General features: G+C 39.8%; 1 protein-coding gene across 3 annotated transcripts in view; it reads left to right on the top strand.

The window, feature by feature from the left end:
- EHF (ETS homologous factor) overlaps positions 1-23960 on the top strand; it is a 31534-nt gene extending 7574 nt beyond the window's left edge. Inside the window, exons 1-9 of one of the 3 annotated variants that reach the window (XM_030483554.1) lie at positions 10672-10776; positions 11229-11328; positions 13826-14071; positions 14388-14447; positions 16865-16933; positions 17025-17093; positions 20119-20178; positions 22590-22785; positions 23630-23960. In XM_030483554.1, coding sequence (XP_030339414.1) covers positions 11232-11328; positions 13826-14071; positions 14388-14447; positions 16865-16933; positions 17025-17093; positions 20119-20178; positions 22590-22785; positions 23630-23729 — 897 coding nt within the window. In that variant the 5' untranslated portion in view covers positions 10672-10776; positions 11229-11231 and the 3' untranslated portion in view covers positions 23730-23960. Of the gene's footprint in view, positions 1-10671; positions 10777-10846; positions 11036-11228; positions 11329-13825; positions 14072-14387; positions 14448-16864; positions 16934-17024; positions 17094-20118; positions 20179-22589; positions 22786-23629 lie in introns of those variants that run through there. The other 2 variants (XM_030483552.1, XM_030483553.1) reach the window with 2 other exon arrangements.
- Positions 23961-25148: the final 1188 nt, after the last annotated feature.

Here is a 25148-nt window from a genome sequence, read left to right on the forward strand (position 1 = left end):
AACTGACATCCATTTACTTGTTGTACGACTATACATATCACTTACTTAAGCAACTCATTTAAGCTCTGTGTCTCAATTTTTCTATTAATTGTAATAAGGAGGTAATGCTAGTTCCTTCCTTCATTTCTGTGCTTAGTGTCTTTGCAGTCTGTGTGGACTCCTCTGCTTGATGGTTGTTAGTGGTTCAGGAGTTCTTCCATCACCACAGATGCTTTTATAGTAGATGAGCCCTGCAGGCTTAATTTTCAGAAGAATTTAAAAGCAGCTCAGTTCCCAGCTGAGTTCCTACTTCTCATGGACTGCATTATTTTGCTTATTTTTTAAAATAGTAGATTAAGCATTGGAGTGTGTGGAGGTTCTTATGGGAAAGCAAACCCTCCAAGTGCTTTAGGTTTTCTTTCTCAATAAAGTTCCTTTACTTCTTACACTTAATTTGTTGCCTTTCCCTGGTAATTCATGACCCAGAGTGTTTCGGCTGATTTTTCTTTATGTATTTTCTATGACACTTCGTCTGACTTGTCTTAGAACAGGGTGTTACTGTGGCCAGGTGAGGATATGGTTGATGGAAAAGTACAGTATTGTGCTCTCCTCCGACACTAGGCTGTTCTGTAGCAACAGACTATTTATGAAGCAGGAGAGAGTTCACGTAAGAATCGAAAGAGTACATTTGTACAAAACCCAATGGGAAAAGCTCTATCATCAAACCGGCCCAGGCTGTTGAGGCAGATGCCTGGCTTTGCTCTTTTGTTTATATTCCAACAAATCAAAGCTGACCTGTGTTGTTATCGGAGTAGAGCAGCAGGTGCAAAAAAATAACTCTGCTGCCAACTCAAACGAAAGGGTAAGACTAATACCCTCTGGGAGGTATTGAGAAGATAACAGAGCGCCATGCCAGCAACTGAATTAACGGCTCTATTTACGGTGGGTTTTACTTAATAACCTGCTCCTACCACTGACACATAAATACTCCATTGTATTGTTTAACGCAACCACTGGAGAAATCAATGGAAACAGGATGGGCAGCTCTCGCTGTGCCAGGTGAGAAGGAGCGACGCCACGGAAGTGTTGCTCCTCTAACCACAGGCAGGAGAGAGAGGAGGAAGCTGACCACAGCTTTTACAAAGTGGGAAGACATTGTTTCCCACAGCTTTTTGCCTTACCTATAGCAGGTGGCTGCAGAGCAAAGAAACTTCATTCCCCCCATTTTCTGATTGCTTTTAATAAAGGCAGGGAGCATAAAGGAGCCTCAGCATATATGCCAGCTACTGTCCCAGTGCCATGCAGCTCTGGGAGGCTCAGAGCTTCCTCGAAGTCCTGGGTGTGTGGGGCAAGTGAGCCTGCTGCTACACTCAGGGGTGAAGCAGACAGCTCTTGTGCAGCCAGTGGAGTGAGATGCCAGGGCAGTGGTCTTGCAATCTCCTATTCTTTACACAAGAAATACAATATGAAGAATATACATATATATGTATGACTGGGCTCCAAACAAATGCTTACTAAACACACATAAACTTGCAAGCCTGAATGATAGTCAAAATAATGGTCTGACAGCAGGTTTCTGAAACAGAGTCAGTGAGCCTCCATCAAACTATTTCAGTGCTAGCTGCCTGCCTGGTGACACTGTCCCCCTTGGATTCTTGGTATAGTGTAGAGAGGAATGCAGGAGGAGCGGGCATCCTGGATGGAGCTATCACGCGGGTGGGATCAGTGAGTCCCAGCTTGGTACTAGGGATCATCGCTGGCTCAGCCAGAGGAATTAATAGTCAGACATATAAACCCTCCCCACTGGCTGCACAGAATGATCCTTCCCGCCATGACCCCTGCGCTGCTTCTGTTTTCTTCTTCTTGAAATATCCTTTTGCTATCACGCCAGCAAAAGGGTGTGATCAGATTGTAGTTAGTCAGGCACTGGGTTGTAATAAGGCATAAACACTGCTATCTACTGGATTAGTTCTCCAGCGAGCTACCTAATTCAGGATAAAACACTTTACACTCGACTTCCAGCTTTCCCATCTTAGCTAATTTGTGCTGTGCCCCTCACGCATTTAATGAAGAAACACAATTAGTTTGTTGATTGAAGGAATCAATTAATCTGAAAAATAGTAGTCCCAAGGGGAAAACTTGCATTTTGCCCAAGACACTTTCCTGGTTTAGGTCTCCATCACATGTTCCTTATTCAGTTTAATTCTCACTCAGAAACCAACCCCAAAGAGGAAACCTGCAATTTCAAAGCAGATGCCCTTTATAAAAACAAAAAGTATAAAATAGTTTACAAAAAGGAAAAGAGAAAAAACAGATCTTTTTATTTGGGAAGTAGGCAAATTAGTCGTTGTTACTGTTGAAAACCAGACTAGTCCCATAGCAAAAGCGAAGTGGTGCTGGTGACAGTGTTTAAAATAAACTTCTCCATGAAACACTGGCTGCTGCAGCAGCATGTATGAGTGGCTGTTATGTCAGAAACACTTCAGCACCCAATGAGAGCCAAACATGAACACAAACACAACTATTATTGTTATTATTGTCATTATTCATTAATAACCGAACAGTCACACAGGCTACATGAGCAGTATGGAAAGCAGTTCCCTCAATATGCTGTTAGCCTTTAATGTAATGCAAAGAGAAGCTGTCATGGAAGGTAGAGGGAAGTGGTTGGGGAACCAGAGCCAAGGGAAAAGGAGAAGGTGTTAGAACATGATGGTAATATTTTGTTAGCTGATGAGGTTCTTGCCTAATTATAGGCATGTGGCTTGTCAAGTTATAGGGCCATCTAGAGTGCTTTTTGGCCATTTGTATATTTAGTGTATTGTAAGCAAAAGAAAGGTGTTTAGCAAAATGAGATTAGGGAGATGAGCTGGCTCCTGGTTAGAGGAAGGATGTACCAGAGAGATAGGAAGAACATGAAAGGAGGTATGGAGCTGTTTCACGAGGTGTGGTATTAAGTGCTGAAAAAAGAATAAAGAGCAAAGGCAGTTTTTCCCATTATTGTGTTTCCAAAACTCTGTGTCCCTGAGGCTAGACTGATGAATCTATGGCAAATAACTTCTAAATATTCAGGAAAAATGGCTGACCCAAATTATCATGAACTTGCTGAGGTGGCGCACACAGTAATGAAAGGAGTGCCATACGCTGGTCAAAGCCACATTTTGCAGCACCAACCCTGAAAAATAAAAAGTCTGCCTTTTGCTAGATTTTAGCAAATATAACCACTTTTCCCAGACATTCTAAGGATACATTAATGCAAAAATAACACCAACATAGAAATAAAGAAATAAATCCTTTTCTGGAATCGCTTTTGTCTTAGCTTTGTGACTATCAATTCCACTAATAATATACAGATCTGTGCACAGATCTTCTGCAAGGTAGAATGAGCTTTCTGACAGTAAAATAAATGATGATATTCTCCTTTTCGTATTCACAAGCTAGTGGCATGGCAAGAAGAGGTACATCTAGCCTGTGACGTGGCAAGGAACATGGATCTGAAACACTGGATCCTTGTTAAGTGGCAGGTTTCTGTTCACTGTTTCCTCTGCCAAGGTAACATAACTATAGGTAAAATTTGCAGAAGTACCAACCTTTGGCAGTTAGTACTGTCAGACACATCTATGCCTTGGGGACTCTGCTCACAGTTGGCCTTTTGTTTGCTTCTGATTTAGAAAAACAAACAAACAAACAAAACCTCTTTTAAAAGTCTCGCTTTTCTTTTCAATATACTAATGACTACCTTGAAAATTGAAGTTAGTTCATATGAAGATTGTTGATTATGAAAAAAGAGGTCATAGAAAAAATAACCTATGAGGCTTTGCATATCATCAAGTAATTTTTTTTTCATTCATAAAGTGAACTTTGTTCTCTCTCGAAAAGGAAACTGAACTATGGTTTTGTCTTTAAATTACATTGTTAAAAGAGAGATAAGAACCAAACCCAAACCCTGGAGCAGAGGTATAGCTTAGATACAGATCTAGATCCTAACTTTTCAACCTAAGCTCCTCTTTAGTTAAAATATATATGCAAGATTCTGAAGCATCCATATGAACATGTTAAAACAACTGCCGCATATCTCTTACAAAAGTTGCCTTGTAGTCCATCATGAAAATCAGGTATTTAGGAATAAAAGATTCCAATCAAGCTTTATTTGATTTTGTTTATCATGATCCTATCTGTAATGTAGGTAAATGTTAAATCCTCCTTTTCTATTCATCTTCCTTTTTCTGGTCTTTCAGTTTACTTTCGTGTACACATTTAATAGACAAGGTTCAAAGAAAACAAAAGAATAAACCCAACTCTTCCGTTCCAAAAGCCCACAACATTAAATGATCAAGGTCTGAATGTAGTCTCTGAAAGCTCACCAAGAGCCAATTTTGCACATGCAAAGGTGGGTTTATGCATATGAACCGCAGCTGTATACACCAAAAATACAGAAGCATAGGAATGTGCAGTTCAGAGAGGTGTATAATGGAAAAATGTTGGCCCCAGAGCCCCAAACCAGAATCCTGAATACAAAGAGCTTTGGAGATTATTTAAAAAATTATTTAGAAAATTTTCTTATAAAAATGATTCCTTGAACTTCACACTCACAGTGTGATTCAGTAAGCACATTTTGTTACTGTGGTCCAAAGGTGCACATGATGCACATGACTAAAAATGAAATATATCAAACACTCTGTATGTTATACAACAAATTTTAAGTGTTATCATAGTACTTCTTCATACAAACTTTCTTCAAAGCTTTCAGGAAGTTTGGAAACTAGTATTTATGGTGTATGTTTGCAGTGATATTAATGGTGAGTCTTGAGATTATCGTCAGGCCAGGCTGTGTAGGCTGTCATCTAAATGGTATATTGCACGTCATAGCAAAGTGGCCCAAAATTGAGCTTTAAGTGGATCCCTACTGGGAACTGGACTGCAGATGAGTTGTTTCTTTTGAGGCTTCTCTCTGCCTTTGAGGCACTAAAACAAAGGGATAGGACCAAGGAAGCATGGGATGGCTACATGTGCATCAAATGGCCAGAGGAGTTTCTAACATACTGCAGGGAAGGTCATATCTGAAAGTAAGCTGTGGCAGGGATGGTATCTTATCCGGGAGTCCGGCACAGCCACCAGGGATGAACCTGAGATCTTTGCAAATTAGATAGATAGAGATCGTAGGGCAATCTAAGGGTCAGCCATAACTGCATGTATAGGAACACTGTCTCAGAATAAGACCCTGGAGCCCTGGTAGTAATACACATTAAATGAGAATTAAAAAAAAAAACCCCAAACAAAACTCAGAAGACCCAAAGCTCATGGTAACATGCAAACAGGCTCTCAACATTCATATATTCAGTTTGTGCCTGCCCTTACAGTCACTGAAGATGTAAAATAGGTGGCTAGAATGCAAAGCAGCTAATTGATCATATATGTTACAAGTACAATGCGCTTATGGTTCTGAAGTACCCACATTTGTAAAGCAGGTCCACCTGCTTTGTTGTACATGTCCTTTGTTTCTGGTGTCTTGAAAACTCAGCCCACTTGGTTGTCTTTTGATTTTTCAAAGAAAAGATTGAAATCCAGATTTTGTTCCTCTGCAGCTGCAGTTATTACCCAGTATCATTTATTTTAGATTGCTGTTTAAGTGCTTGACTGTAATCCAAGGTGCAGTAATGATCTAAAATATTTAACATACTCTGTAGATACTTGTTCCATAAACTTCAAGCCCTGAAAAGCAGGGATTGTGTCTTCACTGTGTACATAACATACTTCAAAGAAAATAGGCCCAGGTGAAATCTACATTTGAAGTTCATCCACGATGGTAAAAGGGGAAAAATGGGGAAGGATCCCACAGGTAAATATGCCAAAAGAGATCCACCCTTTTGGACACGCCAGGAGGAGCTGCACTGAGCTTGTCTCAGCTAGAAGTCACTTTTAGACTTTGCATAGCTTAAGGGTGGAGCCATAGCTGAATAGTTGCAGTCAGTCCTGCCTTAGACATCTTTTGTTGTGTTTTGAATAAAGTACACATCTTTACAAACCTGAAGGCTTTAGGCCTCTTCCCCTATGGGCTCCACACCCTGTTATATCTGTAATTAATGAGACCCTTAGTTCAGTTCAGTGTTGTAACATAAGCAACTGTACAAATCAATGTCAGAACAATCACTTTGGTTGTAGTACTTTAGGATTCACTTGTTTTCTCTGTACTGCTTATTCACTTTTCATACTGTGTTCAGCATTTTCCTGTCACTTAGTATGAGCTGTTCTTGAAAGATTCTGGTTCAAAGAAAGGAGAAACTCATTACTGGATGTTAAGACTCACTGGGTTGAATGTGAAAATGGAGATCAGAGTAATTTATTTTCAGAGCACACCTGTAGTGCAATAAAATAATTTGCATAGAGTGCACTGTACAGTGTTCAAGGTTCAAGGATTTGTAAATACGTTTTTCTGCAACACTGGATTTGCTCCACGGGCAAGCCATGGCTCCTTGCTCTTTCCATTACTGCTGTTTACTCAGAGTGGTCAGGCGGTCAAGGAAGACAAAAAGAACAGAGCAAATGACCTCCTGTGACTGCCAAGTTGCTGGGTTGTGGCTCAGTTAAAGCTATTCCTGACTCCAGTGAGAACTTTCACTAAAAGAGGCCTTCAGGGTTTGGTATTTGAATACCACCTTTTGACTAACATTCATATGAATGTGGGCAAAAGATATTTCTTTTGTTTTGGATGCGTTCGTCCCTTCTCATAAGACTGTCTCTAGAAAGAATATTGCTGAACACCAGTGCACAACTGTATTTAACCTTGCTGATTGAGTGAAGTGTTGTTTGCTTCCTCTCATAACTGTGCAATGTTCCTAGTAAGATAATAAGATTATAATAATAATAAGATTATACTCCAGAGATGGTTCCTTTTCAGTGGAAAACAATGGAAATGTGTGTACAGATACCTACAATACACACACAGAGGGGCATATGTGTATGTAAACGCATGTGTGTGTATATACATGTATGATATTCATGTGTGCTTCCATTTATAATGTACCATGTCTTAGTAAAAAGACAGATCCCAATATATTTATACAGTTTTCCAAAATCTCAGCTCAGCTAGAATCCCTTTTTAACGTGGTTTCCTGAGGAAATGAGGCTTTTGTGGTTATTCAGTCTGTGTGTTGGCTTTTGCTTTTGGCCTCTAACAATCTTTGGGTCCAGTCGCTAATTTTAATTAAATTTGATAGGGGGGTAGGAGTCTCAAAGATATGAAGTTCTTACAGGATTAATGAAAACTGGCTGCCAAGTATGGCAGGAAAATCTATTAATACTCCATCTGAAAGAAAGAGTGAAGCTTGAGCTCACTCCTTTGAGACAATGAGATATTATGAATGCCCCAACCGTGGGAAAAACTTCAATCAGTGCTCACATCTTACTAGACACTAGAGAATCCAACCACAAGATACTCATTCATAGGAAACCAGGCTTCATTAGTTCCACCATTCGCTTTGATACATGGCATATGATTAAAAGAAAATTGAACATATTATGTGTCCTTCCCCTTGAGGCTTCACACCCTTTAACCAGGTTTGTCTGTACACAAGGGAGATTTGAGGATTTGGCCCTAAAGTAATGAAGACCACGCCCCTTCCAATATCCTGACTCAAAATCTTTCCAAGTATGGAATGAGACACTGCTATAAGCATAAATCTGCCATGAACTTGTATCAAAGAAAGGTATATACAGGATGAAATGGAGAAAATCACAGTTTAGTTTTCATAGGGAAAACATTCTTGAGCATGATGCTGTACGCTTCCAAGCAAAGGCGTGGAAGTTATGTTAGTAGGACTGTATACTCCCCCTGAACAAAGTGCTAGAATGATTTCCAAATAAGGAACACCCTTGCATTAAGATAAAGGAGGTGACTTGACAATTTTCAAGTCGCCAAAAAACCAGTACCTTGAATAATACACAGAACTTTGAGAAAGTTTGAGTTCATCATAGAGTCACAGACTGGTTTGGGTTGAAAGGGACCTTAAAGCTCACCTAGTTCCAAACCGCCGCCACGGGCAGGACACCTTCCACTAAACCAGGTTACTTGAAGCTAAATCCAGTCCTGTTCCTGTGATTAATGTCATATTGCTAATTCTTCCTTTCATGCACAATTGTTCCCATAGGTGATGCTAGAAATTAATTAAGTTATTCTGGTTGAGATAACTTATATAGCTTTCAAAATCAGGATGTATTGATTGATTAATTTATAAAGGAAGTTCCATGCACAGTATCTGAAAATACTATTAATGTTGTTTAAGAATACTGTAGAGGCTAGCTGTCTGCTAGACTGTAACAGGGAAGAAGATTTTAAAGGAAAAAAATGAAATCCAAATTTAGGGAAAGGCTGTCAGAGCGCTTCTTCTCAGATCTTTAACTTTTATTGGTTTTGGTTACCGCTGAGGTGGAAAAACTGCACAAGACACATGATTTGGTTTATTTAACTATGCATAGCTTCAGTTGCTGAATTGAAGTGTCATCGGATATTTTGGTTTGGAAATTCAGCTGATTAGTTATGAAGAAGGAAAAATGAGAGTTTACCTGAACTAAATTTGCAGGGTGAAATTACATAGGAGCTTGAACACAGAAATCATTTCATTTCATATGCACACATTTTCCCAGACACATTTTTATTTGCACAAGTATCAGGCATGAAAATTATGTAGAATTCCAGAAACTGAAGAAGCTGCAGAAGACAAACCTACGTAACACAGGACCTGAAATTCTGAGATGGCTTCTGAACTTCTGATTGACTTCAGATCAATAAGTTGAAATTCAATATTAAGTACATATTTTATTTTTTTAAAAAGAAGTAAAATTTAACAAACTAAATTCCTAAGAGTGTTTTGTTAATCCTCCAGTTTTATAGTTTTCCCGGAATCTGGTATTCTGTCTCACCTCTGATACTGTAATAAGGTCTTTGTCATAAATACTTCATTCATTCATACATACCTATTTGTTTTAATGGTTAAACCCCAACTTAAATAAATAACTTCATATAACATCAGCAATCTCAGAAGTGTGTGTATTAATTGTCAAACATGCATTACTGCTTAAAATGTATTATATATCAAGTATGTGAGATAGATAAATTATATTCATGTTGTATGCTGAACATCTTTATAACCAGTATTATGAATTTAAATGCTTCCTTACACCTTCTCCCTTACAATACTAAGTCACTTAGCTCTAACATGGGACTAAAAAATGTCTTCTAATTTGCAAAAATTTACTGGCTGATATGACAGTCATCTTTTACTTGGCCAAAGTGGAACAATAGGTATCTCTCTTAACTGTTAATATTTTATACCCCCACATACCTGCTATGAAAAATTAAATTCTCCTTGCTAGTCACTGAGTCACAGGTTGGCTTGAATTAAGAGTGGAAAGCAACTGTTAAGACATCTATGGTTTGATTTTGCCATTCTGCATAGCTACAAAAAACCTGAACTAGGTTATACTGTAAAGTTCCATTCCTAGTGCTTTACAAGGAATGTACTTGAAAACAAAGCAAAACACTTTTAGGAACTTAGTTTTGTAAATTCACTTCTTTTTTAGAAATTACAATATGCACTTACTATAGAATTTCAATTTATTGATCTGAAGTCGCTGATAAACTTCCTAAGGCTTTTTAAGAGATTCTCAGTAACCCATCTCTCCCCTTATCCCTCTCTAAACATATACATAAGGGGAAGGGAAGAGAGAGACTTGTAACTTTTAAAAGTGGAAAATACCAAACCAGCTAACTTTCAGGCTGCTCTTTAAAACCATGGCTGTGAGAATTTCAGTTGAGTCCTTTTCTTCTATCAAAAAAAACGTTGATAGGTTCTCAGGCTGTGCCCTCAATGGAAGTCTTTTCGTTGGCCTCAGTGGGTAAACAGCCAAGACCAGTGACTTTAGTTTTCACATGTCCATTTTGTATTTCATTCTCTTTTTAATTCAAAGGTAACGTCTTGGCTGCATGCAGATGCCACCCCGATGTCTAACATTTTGTTTTTACAGATGTTGTGGCTTTCAATTTAGAATACTTTTAAACAACATTTGGTTTTTTGTTTTGTTTTGGGGTTTTTTGTTTTGTTTTGGGCAATTGGTTTTTTTAGGTTTGGTTTGTTTTTTTCCCCGTGTATTAATATAAGAATAACGATCTGAAGCCTTTGTAATATTTAAAAATCACTTTCACAAACTCTTCAAGAATGTCTACAGTTATAATGTATATTTTTAAATTTTGCAACTTCGAACCACTGAAAGATAATGTTAAATATCAAGAATACCTGTAATTGGGGAATTTTGTAAACCTTCACTGGAATGATTAAGCATGTGATAAGTGTGTGACATTTTTCTAAAATATCATATAAGGATTTTGTTGGGTTTTTTTAAGTATAAATTGAACAAAGACCAGTTTTACTCATGGTGCTAATGCTAAGATTTAAGTAGAAAGGAAAGTTTCTACTATAAAAAGTAGAAAGTTTCTACATAAGGGAATGCTATCTCAGGGGTGGTGTCACTCCAAAATGCTGTTTCTGTTACAATGGCTGTCTCATAAGATCTTTGACCATCTGTTTTTCGATGGTTTGAAATGTATGATCTGTGATATTTGCTACTGAGAGGTGTTATAGACACTGCTGACACAGATCAGATAAGAAACTGGGTCAGCTGACAAGATATTTCCTGTAACGTTAACTCCCTGTAGCATTAATGTGTGCATCCTTCTCTGTGAGGGAGTTTCTGAACATAAGTAGTTGACAACTAGATAGTTTCATTTGCAATTATTGAAAAGTATATACTCTTTCCTAAAAAAAAAAAAAAAAAAAAAAAGGGAAAGAAAAGAAAAGAAAAAAAGAAAATTTTTTTTTAATCACATTTCTCTTTAAAAAAAAAAAAAAGTAGTATTTAATTTCTCAATGCTTGGCAGTTTTCCTGTATTGCTCTGTCAGGAGCCTTGCCTTTTCATTCGGCTTCATTTCTGATTACAGATTATTCATTTATGGACGTGCAGCTGTAGAAACTTGCTTCCTGCATATGCAAATCAATCATGGTAATGTTTATCATAAGGAGATTTTGTGGCAGTGGAAAAGGGGTTGTGGCAACATGTTCTTGATTTCAATTGTATCTTCTACAAATGGAATTGGCTTCCTCACTTCGTTTTCAGTGTATTTTTTGTTGTTGTTTGCCATTTACCTCTTGGACTAGACACCACTCGCTAAGCAAGCTGTTTGATTCACTTACAGATCATGATTTTGGAAGGAGCTGGCAGAATGAGTATCAATTCCAGCAGCAATCTACTTCACCAGCAGCCTTCCTGGACAGATGGATATTCCACATGCAATGGTAGGAGGAATTTGACTGTTCTAAGCCGCCTGTTTGGGGGGGAGGTGGGAAGGGGCTACTACACCTTTTAGCATGCATAAGTATTATTTTTCAGTAATGCTAGTTTACTGGGATTTCAGCTCTAGTAAGAAAAAATTCCATTTGTTTCTTTATTTGTGAAAAGCTGAACTCACAACACTGTTTCTGAAAGTGACCGGTTTATGGTTTATTTCTTTACTGGTTCTTTTTCTTAAAATTAATTTAGTGGTGCTGAAAGTGCCAAAATTTCTCTCTCCTCTGCCCAGAATTCTTTCTCTCTTACCTTTACTCCTCACATCTTCTCTGAACCAACATTACTTTTCAGTGCTAATCACCCCTCTAGCTTTCCAGAGGAATAGTCCTTTTACTCCTTTACTGTACCTGCTTTTTCAGCTCAAATTACAAGATAGATCTTTAGTTAGACTGGCATTAGAGAGCTACTAGATAGCTTGTGATCTGAGAACTTTTTCTTTTCTTAGCATTTTCTGATTATATGGCTATATACAGAAATGTGTTCATTCTCTTCCTCAGTATAAAAATATAGATATAGACATATATCTATATATGTAGGGTTTAATATAATTTTAAAATTCTTTTAATCACTCAGTCGACAGGTAGACAAAATCTAAGCAAACACATACTGCAGTTGATCTTCTAATCCAAATAATGCTGCAACAAAACTTACAATGAAAGTTCCTACTGAATGAAACTCCTGTTCTTTTTTATGTGTCGTTTCTAAACACACAGGAATACATAAGCATGCACTTAATAAATGTGCCGACCTGTCTGTAACAGATTCGTGGGGAAAAGAAGTCATGGCAGAGTGTCCCTTTGCACAGGACTTCATGAAGGGTAACGGTGGGGGTCTATTTTCATGTTTCCAGTGTGAAAATTCTTAGGATTCACTTGTGTTTTAGAGTGACAAAAAGCCGAAAGCTCAGACCAGCCTCTGCAATCATTTGCCACTTTTATCTTGCTACCCTTTCCTTTCACTTAAAGGCGCTCCTTTACATTAGGAGTCTAGTGGCCTCTGAAATTCCTTTACCCTTCTGAAGTGATGGGAATAAATATCAGCCTCCTTTTCAGGGAATACTTGATGGCTCCATCAAACCTTTATTCTCTGACATACTCCACTCAATCATTTCCACACTCAGTCCCCAAATCCTTCAAGAGGAGGATGAGAAACAGTCCTGCAAGCTCCCTAAGTTACTGACACAGACCTTCTTGGCAAATATTGATAAAGAAACCTAAGTAACTGTGGGGCTTTTTTTGTGTTTTACTGGAAACTAGCACTGCACCCTGTATCTTGACTGAAGATACATGAGGTGTAGTGGGGCCTAATGGAAGGTGATTTCCTAAAATATGCCAACTCTGTTGCTTGTGGTCCTCTAGCAATATCCACTGCTGCCAGCATTTCTCACAGCTGTGCATGTAGTCTTTTTCTTGCGGAGAACAGACTGATGACATATCCTGGAGTGGGGCTACTGTAGAGCTAGGCCGTGGCAGTCTTTCCTCCTCCTGTAAATAACTCAACCACCTCTGCAATCTCCCATTCCCTCATCCTTAAACTCTTCATGGACTTGTGAGCATTTTATCACACCGCTGTCTCTGCCTGGCATACTACATTTTCCTCCTTTCCCAAGGAATAAATTGCACTGAACTCCTTTTGCCAGCCCTCCTGTGAGGGCAGACTAAAGCAGTCCTGTCTTTGCTCTTATATAATTATTGTATCCCCCACATACAATTTCTTTCATTTGCACACATAAATTATTGTCATGCAATGACATACAACTGAGAGCAGTTTAAAAGATTGCGAAGATTCAGACATCCTAACTAGAAAATTACGCAGCTTCCGTAACTAAAAATTACTTTTACAACTGCATTCAGCAGTTACCTTACCTGACTACAGAGATAACATGCATTCATCAGAATGCAAGTTCTATCATAAAGCTGCTGGCCATTCTGATAGGCTTTTACTGGCAAGCAATATGGGAGTGCCTTGGCTTTTACCCTTCCTTGGTTGAATCCCACAGTTCATATTCAGTCCTTATTCAAAGAAAATTTCCACATCACATTATGAGAATTTCGCAAGGTTTTCCCATAATTTTTCTGATACACTAAAATTATTTTCCACCATAAGGATCAATATTCCTTTTCAACAGTACTTCTGTAACCTATCTTCCATCAATTTTAGTGTATTTTGCCAACATTAATAAATAAATCCCTACATAATCTGCCAAGAGTGGTATAATATAACAATTCCCACGTTTCAGTAAGAAAACAGGCAAAAAAACCCCCACAACCCAAACCCAAACAACCCAATACCTTCTCCAGCAATAGCTACAGAGCTAGTGTTAAGGACTGCTAAAAGAATATAGATCTGTGGACTTCCAGGGCATATAATTCAGCTATAGACCTTTCTTGTTGTTGACATAATCCCATGGTGTTGAGACAGTAAATACCTATTCTATTTTTCTAGTGTCCAGCAGCTTCTATGGAACACAGTGGCATGAAATACACCCGCAGTACTGGACTAAATTTCAAGTCTGGGAGTGGCTGCAGCATCTCCTCGATACCAACCAACTGGATGCCAACTGCATACCTTTCCAGGAGTTTGATATCAATGGTGAACATCTGTGCAGTATGAGCCTGCAGGAATTCACTCAGGCAGCTGGGACAGCAGGGCAACTGCTTTACAGCAACCTTCAGCACCTAAAATGGAATGGTAAATAGATAGTAGGCAGAGATGCATGGATGGTAGTCTGAATTCTGGGATCTTCAGAAGTTGCTTATGTTCCCCAGACACCTGCCTGGGAGATCTCATTTGCTATGTTTGATATACTGCTTGAAACTTATTCACTGTACTGGTAAATTGCTTAACATGAGATAAGGCAGAAGTCTGAAGGACCAGGGGGAACAGATGTTTCCCACTCCAAAATTAACCCTCTGGATCAGCTGTAGCACTTGCTGCTTGGAGCTAATACCTTCGATTCTTCTGTACTCTTTGTCGTACTACCTATCTGCCATATGCTTTCTTGCAGGCCAGTGTGGAAGTGACATGTACCAACCTCACAATGTTATTGTGAAAACAGAGCAAACAGGTGAGTAACAGTTGGGTAACTTGACTTTTGATGCTGAGAAAAATGGGAAACTCTCCACTACAAGAAAGACATATCAAAATGGCATTAAATAAAATGGAAGGTGTATCAAGCAGAATAAAAGAAGTAACACAAATATCAGTCAGTGTCTACTTTTTGAAGTTTTGGGTAATACCACCATACCTTAGTTTGCATGTGGCCACTTCTGGGAGACCTCTGCAGTATCAGCAGTCTATACTGATGTTCAGAATTAGAATAATTTGCAGTGGCCAGTGAGTGCAGCTTTGTAGAGGACTTCATTCTATACTTCATTCAGCAGATTTCAGAACAACTGTTTTCACGGTATTCTCAGTTCAGAAAAAAAGGAAATAGAAATATTTTGTTGTGAAGTGCTGTTAATGTTTGAAACATGAGGAAATTTCCAAACAAAGCAACTTTGAGAGAAAAAAATGTTATGTTTAATTTCTTCACGGTTCAATGAGACTGAAACCTAGGCAGTATTTTGCTTTGACCATATCTTCATTTTTCTTGTTACAGTCTCTTTTTTTGCCCAGTGTGTTCATAGCTAGATCCCTTTCCTCCCAGGACTTTGTTTCACTGAGAAAAGGAACTTCAGCTTGGTTCAATCCTCCTCTTCAGGCACAATTATTTTCCTGCTTCCTTTGCCAGAGCACCTCTGTCCATATTCAGACATTCTCTACCCCACTAGTCCCAGTCTCTTTATATGTGGGTGTATTCATGAGCCACGTTTTAGTATCTGCTGTCAGAAAGAATACAGATTTGTAGTGTGCAACATCTCTGACAAGTCCTCCCAGCGTATGTATTCATCTAATGCAGAGGAGCTGAGCCTTCCTGGGCAGGACACTATTAATCTTCGCCCTGCAGTGGGCAAGCATTGCAATCTGCAATCCACTCCTTGCCTGTGCCCATGTAGTATGGGTGATGCGCCTGCACCAGCCTTGGTGTTGGCCATATAGGAAAATAAAGTAATCCTTTAAGTCCTGACTTATGAGATCTTGGTATTATATTAGTTCCTCCTCTCACTAGAGATACACAGTGCAGTGCACATCCCAGAAAGGTCAGAGCCCAGGACTTAACTGATGGTTCTCCTAGCTGCGCTGATCAGGAGTGGCATGGTGGGGCTCTGGCAATGCCGATCATGGGCAGTGGGAGTGAGTTTAGTTCCTGCATGGGGAGGACTGGGGCTGCTGGGTAAGGGCCTCCTTGTGAGGCAGCAGGGATAGGGATGGGGGTTTAGAGGGGAAGCTGGTCTCATTCAAGTAGACTGTTGTAGTTGCAAAGACACGGGTACTGAAAACAGCCAAATGGAACCACAAACTGTCTTCCCATGTTCTGTCTAGGTTAGGCCTGTCTTCAGGGGCAACATTAGGCAGATAAGGAGTCAAAGCAAGCAAAGGGTGTGTGCTATTATAGGAACGCAAGCTCTGGGTGCCCAAACATGCAGGTATTACTTCGCATGCCTGCTGAATTCCTATGTCATAAGAGTTAACTCAGCCAAACATGATGATTTAGCTATAACTCATTTTTGGTTTTTCTTCTGTTTCATTTGTATGGACATGAAGAAAATTAAGTAAAACCTAGATTTGAACCTTATATCTCATCCTTCCTGACCTGGATTCAAATGAAAAAAAGATTTTTAAGGCTTCCGATCTCAAAAATGCACTGCAAAGAGAATTAATTTCCTGACTAATGTAGCGGTCATGAAGACAGTACTTCAGTTCTGCTTACATTGATCCATCTGACTAGAAGGTTACTAAAAATATTCTTCTTTAATCATGAAGGTAGTTTTTAGGTTAAGGATGGGGCATGATGTGCCTGGAGTAAAATGGCCCTTCATCTAGGATTGGGCTTTGATGTTTCTCACTGTGTGCTTACACATGAAGCTCTATTTCAGAGGGGACTTTTGAATTCTGCCATTATAGAATTAAATAGTCATGATAAGCATCCTCCTGTTTACTAGATACTTGAGAACACTTTCATCTCTAGGAGACCAAGGCACTGCCATAATCACCAGGGGCTGAATTGGGTAGAATTGGAGTTGATCTGGCATAAGACACCTCCATCAAGGGCAGGCATAAATGATATGGCAAGGGGGTTGGAACTAGATGATCTTAAGGTCCTTTCCAACCCAAACCATTCTATGATTCTATGATTAAAAGGAAGAGCATATTACATTATTTCAAAAAGTCAGTGCTTTGTGTAAGTAAATTTGCCTGAATATGCAAAAACCCATCCATAATTTGAGTGAAAAGAAATAATTTCTTGCATAGCCCCTTCACTTCTTTCTTCCCTTCACAGCTTTGTTTTTAAACTTTTCTTATTTTCTCAGTGCTCAATATTTACCTCTGTGCTAAAAAAATGTTCTTTTAGTGATTTTCCTTTTGGTCCTTTACCTTCAGATCCATCATTAATGGTGTCCTGGAAAGAAGAGAATTACCTGTATGACAGTGGCTATGGTAGCACAGTAGGTAACTAACATCACAATACCTCATGTATTTCTGAGATGGTTTTATTGTTGTCTGAGGCTATTACTTTAAATGTCTTCTCTTTAATTCTCAGAGCTACTGGACAGTAAAACATTCTGTCGTTCTCAGATTTCTATGACGACACCTAGTCACCAGCCTCCTGGTAAGGAACTTGTAATTATATTGTTAATTGTTTTGTCACTTGTCCCAGGGCTACCGACATGTAATAGTCTCTGTGGTCTTCTGTTGTAGGATTGAGTCTGAGCCTCCAGTAATTTTAAACTAAGCAATGCCTCATCCCTGGCAGCATTCAAGGCCAGGCTGGACGGGGCTTTTAGCAGGCTAGCCTAGTGGAAGGTGTCCCTGCCTGTGGCAGGGGGTTGGAGCTAGATGAGCTTTCAGGTCTCTTCCAACCCAAGCTGTTCTGTGATTCTATGAATACTGATTCTGACAGTTCTTTTAGCTATCATTTTTGTAATAGCTTGCTTTAAAGAAACACTTCTCTCTTCTCTCTGTCAAAAAAGGAAGATCAAATAATCTGCAATCTCTACATGTCTTTTAAAGTGACTGAGTCAAAGGGGAAGGTGTTAGTGTCAGAGAGACGAGACGTTCCAGCTCCACCACACTTTTCTGTGGTGTAGCAGAGTATGGGTAAATGAGTCCCCTGTTCCTCCCCAGAAGTGGCTATGTTTCCCTAGTGAGAGAGTGGTTCATGCTTAGTAGATTGCTAGGTTTGGGGCTGGGTTTGGGGAGCCATGCGGCAGGCACCAAGCCCTCTGCCCAACTGCATCAGCAGAAGGGATTCCTGCTGGCGCCTGTCTCAATGGAGGGCAGGGCGGGCACCTTATGCCCCTTCACCCATGCACGTGCTTCCACAAGGCAGAGATACAATCTGCCTGCCAAAGGGCAAGAGAAAGAGCAAACCTGTTTGCCATGGTTTGCCATAGGACCAGTGGAAGGCAGGTCCTTCTTAGAAGGCTGAATGAACAGACCTGAGAGAGAAAGCAGTGGGAATCATGGGAGGATGAGAAGGGCGAGCACACTGCGGTAGATACAGCCTCGCAAGCACTATCTCTGTGCTGGGGGCAGCCCTGTGCCTCTGTAGTGCAGCCTCTGTGCCTGCCTGTTTGCTGCATCCCCTGGCCTCCCAGAAACAGCCAGACTTGCCAAATGACATACAGTTTAAACCAGTGCACTCAGCCATAAATTTAAAGATAAAAAAAAAAAAGAAAAGAGAAAACCCGACCAGAAGAAAACCACCAAACCTTAAAATACCTCAAGCACTCTGCTTTCTCTGACACCTCCACCCACTCTCACAAGATGGCTACAAGGATTTTGGAGCTCTCCGACAGGACTGGGGACCTGTCAAAATCCTAGCACCGTGTGTTTACCTGCTGACTGCTTAAGCCTAGAGCTAGGGTGGCACGCCAAGGCCACAGCCTCCTGTAGAAACTGAATTTGTGTATCCCGTAAAAAAATGGCTCATTCCTGAATCATATGCAAATACTGTGCAACCTTTTGTCAAAAGTTTTGCAAGACAGCTTTGTTGAAACTGCATCGTAACTCTTTTCATCTGTCAGGCCCCAGCCTCCTAACATGGCATGTTTGAAACCAGTCTCCATGTAGGAGCAGAGGCAGAGCGGGAGGCTATTTACACAGCTGAAATCCAGAATAAATCACCAGCTAGGCAGAAGGCAACTGAACTTCCAAGAGTAAATCTCCAGCTAAGTGGAGCATAACAAACATTTGCAAGCAAATTGTGGGATTTTAAAATGAGGCAGATTTATATAAGAGGGCAAATAAGGGACTGGTCCTGCTGTCCGTGCTTTGGGTTTCGACAGATTTTGATAACATCAGGGGAATCATAATCTGAGGAAAGGTAGTAAAATAAGCCTCATTTTGCTTTCCCCCTCCAAGCTGAGTGAGGTTCAGGCTATTTCCTGCTCTTTGAGAGTGGGAAGGCAAAATGACTCAGAGTGCATTTGCTGCTTGGGGGTCAAGGACAATAATCATGTCAGGCTCAGAATAGTGGAGATTAGGCTTTTCCTCACTGACCTGTTCATTTTATGTTTCCAGTTATGTATGAATAAAGTGAGTGTGTGAATAGCTTTGCATCTACCTTTTCACATGCAGTCATTGCAGTGGCTTGTGCAAATCCGACAAGTTTCTATGCAAATGAATATTTCCTGTGAGTCATTTTCCCATGCAAATACCCAGTTTCCATGAAAAGTATGATAATCATGCACTCATAGAAGCTGGGAAAACATGCGTGGGACCTCAAGCTTCACTTCATGGATTTCAGGCACAAAGTATGCTGAAAAGCAAACACAGAACGGGCTCCCTCTCAGGACTATCCTGCAGATTTTGTGAGACTTAGAGCAATCAGATGAAAGCTGTGCATTAATGACAAGAGCAGAGCCAGGCTGTGGTGGTTTGAGGGCAGGAGGGTTGAACGTGCAGACTGCGAGGTAGGTTACAATCATGAACAGGCAGAACTTTTTTTCCTTCATTTCTGAAGAAGTGCTTATGCCAGAAACCCTATTCCTCCTCTGTCTGGATGCAGGTGATAAAGTGCCACCGATGAGAAATGGCTTGTTCCTATGGCTCTGAGCCACAGAACAATATATGCATGTCCAGCTGCCAAAAACTCCCACCAGTGCAGCCCTGTTCCCCCACCCTGCCCCCACCCCCAAACAACAATACTTTGACAGTTCATTAAGTTTTAGTTAGGTAGGTGTTCTGTGCATTGGTACCAGCACATACATTTCACATTAGATCATCACTTCAGAAACAAATAAGCCCCCAAAGATACATGCTTCTGCAAAGACTAAGACATAATGGGACAATTCAGGATTCCTTTTATAGACATGATCGTCTTATTTTTCTCTCTCACAAACATAACATAAGGTGAGGTATTTGTTAATCAAATTTAGGTTTCAAAAGCCAAATGTTTACCTCTGGATTCACTCTTTATTCATCAATGGTCTCTTTATGAAGTGTGCTGTTTAACATATAGTACAGAAAACAAAACTCTCCCCCTTCCTCCTCACTTAGATTACCTTCTGTAAAGTGATTATCTTTAAAAGAGATATTTGTTCTTTTTTTGTGGTTTTATTTCTTTCAACCTGCTAGTCAACGGAAAGCCTTTAATCAAACTTACAAATAGGTTTCATTTTCCTTCTCTGCAGAGTCTTCAGATGTGAAAAAATCGCAAGATCATATCCCAAAGTCCCACACCAAGAAGCACAGTAAGTTGGCATCTGTGTTTACAATGGTTGGTTGGCTGAAGGAAAAGAAACACATTGAAAACAAATCCTCTTCAGGAGAGAAAAAGGAGCATTTCAAAAGCAAAAATGGTTAAATTGTTACTGTCATTGAATTGTCCAAGGATCTGACTGCTTCTAGTACTGTTTGCTTATCATGATTTTTGAGTCAGTATTGTTATGCTTTTCAAATTTTCATCAGTGAGGGCTTACAGGGAAGCAACCAGAAATCAGTTGCTTCTGCCCTGTGTTGAGCTGGGCTGGTGGACTGGAGTAAAGGAATGATGAAGGAGACCCAGGATTAAACCAGGAAGTCTGTGTGTGCGCATGGCTATGCTCGTGTCCGTGCCTGTCGGGTGCAGCATGGCCCAGAGACCCTGCTTAGAATCTTCTTGCAGAACTTCTCATGCATATCATAACAGGCAAGCACCTGCCCCTCAATCCTGCCACTTTTTTCCCCTCTGATCTGACAGTCTTTCCACTCCTCTTCCCTGCTAGTTTTCATTCAACCTGATTCTAAAGACATGTTACCATAACTGCGATTGCTGGACATAGTTCTCTTATGTACTTTACTGAAAATATGCTGAAAATATCTTGTGTATGTCTTTTGCATCCTGCATCATTCCTTATCTATGTTAGAAAATGTTAATATTGGACCTTTGCTGCATTTTGTACTGTTTGATTTCAGTCTGTTTCAATTTGGTCTCCAGATTATCTATCTCTTCCTGACTCCTCTTCTTACCCTGCTCTGTGACTTTGCCCAGCCAGAACTCCCAAACTTTTTATCTGCAGACGGATATCTTGCTGCTTTTTTTCGTGTGTGTGTATCAAGGTTGCTAATGAAAGGATTAGGTAGGACTCGTCTGAAGACAGACCTGTGAAGATCTGAGGTCACTTGGTTTGTGCAGGTTAAAGAGAAGGCCAAGAGGTGACCTCATCATAGTCTACAACTTCCTCAGGGAGGGCAGTGGAAGGGCAGGTGCTGATCTCTCTCTGGTGACCAGTGGTAGGACACAAGGAAATGGAATGAAGCTGCATCAAGGGAAGTTCAGATTGGACATTAGGAAAAGTTTCTTCATTGAGAGGGTGTGCAGTCACTGGAACAATCTCCCCAAGGAAGCAGTGAGAGCACCAAGCCTCTTAGAGTTCAAGGAGTGTTTGGATGAAGATCTTAGTCATATGGTTTAGTTTTAGGTAGTCCTGTGAGGAGCGGGAAGTTGGACTCAATGATCTTTATGAGTGCCTTCAGTCTTGAGATAGTCTATGATTCCAAGAACTTCGTTACAGCCTTGTCATATGGAAAAGGTCACCTTGCCATGGCAGGCTAATAATTTCCGGTTTCATCAGTACTGCTCTGTATCGTGATCTATTGATTATGTTATGCATGTCCAGATAGACTAGGTCCACCACAAGTTGTTGGTTCTAGAAAACCATTATAACAAAGAAACATAGTGATTTAATTGATGTTGCACTGTATACCATTTTCTATTTACCTCCACATCTTTGACTAGCTTATTTCCTTCTTAATTTGGTCTAAACACCCTTGCATGCTTTTGAAGTCAGACCAAACAACTGCTATTTTTCTGGCCAACCTCATCACTGTGTTTGTTATTCTTCATTCATAAACTACTACATCTGACTTATTTGATTTATTTAATATTTTTCTTTTTGACCTGGGCTTTCTGGTGCCATCTCTACAGTAACTGTGGGAGGGATTTGCACTTAAACTGGAAGGTCTACCTGCTGAACTTAGAGATCTGGTTTTGCCTTTTCTAATATCATGGTCAAGCTTTTTTAAACCCTTTTCATGTGCAATATTGGCTGGCCAGTTTTGTCGCTATTCTTCTATCTATTCTACAACGTCTTCTATAAGTCTGCTTAAGAGTTGTGGGACCAATACTCATTGATGTTGAACAGCATTTCACCTCCTTTGCCTTCTGTCTGTCTTTTAAAATCTTATCTTGGCTCTTTCACATATCATACGATAATATCAGGTTATATGCCATGCTGTAGAAGAATATCAGGAAAAATGGGCAAATGAGATGAGGGGAAGGCTTAAGCATGTTATCTCCAGGGCAGAAACAAAGCCAAAGGCAGAAGGAAGCAGTGGGTGGTTTGGATTCTGCTTCTCCTGGTTGCTGGGGCTCCTATTTGCTGCCACGGGGCTCAGACTGCCGAAGGCTGACACTTACCTCCAACCTCAGTGTAAAGGCTGTCAGTGTTTTTTGGCTATCTATCTCTGAGGTGGGGGTCCTGCGCTCCAAAACTGTGGCCTGTCCCTACCAAGTGGTCACCATCTGTAGGTTACACACTGTAAGAACGTGACATAAAAATGGCAAGCATAAGCCGGAAGGCTCTTTAGATACTCCTTCCTCCTGCCTCCTTTCCTCTTTCAGACCCTCGAGGAACTCATCTTTGGGAATTTATTCGAGATATTCTTCTCAATCCTGAGAAAAACCCAGGATTAATCAAGTGGGAAGATCGGTCAGAAGGTGTCTTCAGATTTTTGAAATCCGAAGCTGTGGCTCAGCTCTGGGGAAAGAAGAAAAACAACAGCAGCATGACTTATGAAAAACTCAGCCGAGCTATGAGGTGAGCAGAGATGTTGCTGCAGAAGACTGGGGCATGTAAAGAGACTACCTGAATGGACAATTTTTTTGACTTTTAAAAATGAATTTTCAGCAGCACCGATTGCTTTCTTTGACAGCTGAGTGTTTCCCAATAATTTTGAGATTGTAACATTATGTTCTTCTGTGTCTTTTCTTTCCCCTCCTGTTTCTGTATGCTATAATATATGTAACATGCATATGTATTATATATGTAATGTACATTCTGTTGCTTTTCACCCAAACAACCAGTGTAGGAAGGAAACATGGATGTAGCAAGCTGAAAGTTCACATGCTGCTGAACTGGGAAGGCTTAAATGGCCCAGTAATGGCTCGAGACCTTGTTATTTCCATCAGTGCTCAGAAATCAGACATACCACCATACATTACTTTAAAATAGTTTTACAAAATCTGCGTGAGGATTTTCTTTGCTCTCTGCTTTAACATCTTGAGCATTTTTCCATACTCTATAAAAAGTTCAAAATGTATTTTTAAGTGGAAGCTGACATTTTCTCCTGGTCTGATTTTGGGTCCTGACTTATCTGGAAAAAAAACCCCATGAAATCTCATAAGAATATGTAATAAATATAGCTATATGCTATGACCTGAAATGTAGTGAAATTCAAACTCAGAAGATAACTAATATAAAGTAAAAAGAAAACATCAATTTTTTCTTCTCTGTCTTTCTGTTATAATAATCTTAGGTATTATATGTATCAATAGAAATTAAAGATTTTCAGCTAGCTGAGGGATTGCCTAGTTGGCAATGGCCTTTTAGGACCATAGGTGAATGTAATGTTAAATCTTTCTCTATGTTTTTATTTCAACAGATACTATTATAAAAGAGAAATCCTGGAGCGTGTGGATGGTCGGAGATTAGTGTATAAATTTGGAAAGAATGCCCGTGGCTGGAGAGAAAATGAGAATTAAATATGCCAAGAAATAACATTTAAAACACCTGGATGTAAATATTCAAAGACTATTTTCTTATATTTATGTACCAAACTAGGGTGAAAAACCAATTCTACTTCTGTCGGGAAGAAGGAACATTATCATTATTGGTGTTAAAATTATTTTATTTGAAGTATGTCCTGTATGGGGAAAAAATGTACACAGTTTTCTGTGATATAAGTTAACATTATAGAATTATGATTATTTTTCCCTTCTTGTGAAGTTTTTCTCATTTTTTTTTTTTTTTTAATCATACAGGCATAATGTGATTCATGACTCATGCAAAGAAAGGGAAGGAGCTAAATACTAGGGCATTTAGGAAGTACGATAACCTACTTTGGAAGGCAACTGTAAGTGGAGGAAACAGTAAAGCATCTCTGAGCCAAGCAGTCTTCTTCCATAGTCAGCTGGTATATAGCTTCCATTGGCCGATATTACTTATTCCTCCCCTCGTCTGATTTCTGAGTGCTTTAACACTTTTGCTGGCTTTTAGTTGCTTTTGTTGAATCAGATGATGGGTTCCTCTTCAGCTAGCTTATCCTAGCCACTGAGAGCAGTGGCGCTGCAATGTGGCTGTCAGCATTTATTTGGAGAACCCATCCTACTTCCTCCACTGGGATCTTCTTTTGTAGGCAGAAGTTTAGGACCTGACCTTACCTGGTACTGAGTATCCTCCCTAATCTCCAAAGGGCATTCAGCGCATCCCAGGAAAAGGGTTATTTGTTTTTAACTAACATCTTTGAGGTGAACTGCAGGAAAAGAGTCAATCTCAGGGACCAGAAGCTATTGAAAGAAGATGATTGATTGTTTTCTGACTGGGCAAACTTACTAAAAGGCACCAGTTTCCCAGTAGAAATATTAATACTCCTTCCACCTTCTTATATGCCTAATTAAAGCATTCACATCCAGCATTCACATTCATGCATTGGATGAATTGAGGAGGTGGGCAAGCAGAACTTTTATTAATCCCATGGCATGAGAGAGAGTTTCCCCAGTTCCTTCAAGTCATATGGTCCTCCTGGAAGGTCAAGTCTTACTTGGACACATAGTTTCAAAAAATCTTTGAGAAACGCAAAGCTCTATTGCATGTAAAATATTAGTTCTCCCTACTTCTCTCAAGCCTAACTCTATATTGTATTTGTATTTGTATTTGTCAACTGTGCTTGGGATTCTTAGTTTGAGGAAAACCCACCAATGTAAAGACACTGAGATTTTGGGGACATTCAGATCTGGGTCAGTATTTTGGGCTCATTTCTAGCAGTCCTATGTGGAGACTGAATGTTCACTGGCAGCTTTTTTTTTCTCCAAGTCACAAATGCTTCCTGCTGGTACCAAGCACACGTAGAGCATGGGTAAATGAAAACTAGAAGAGGCAGCACTTCACTAGGTCACTGAGTA

This window comes from Strigops habroptila, chromosome 4 (genome assembly GCF_004027225.2).
Source record: "Strigops habroptila isolate Jane chromosome 4, bStrHab1.2.pri, whole genome shotgun sequence".
Lineage (NCBI taxonomy): Eukaryota > Metazoa > Chordata > Aves > Psittaciformes > Psittacidae > Strigops > Strigops habroptila.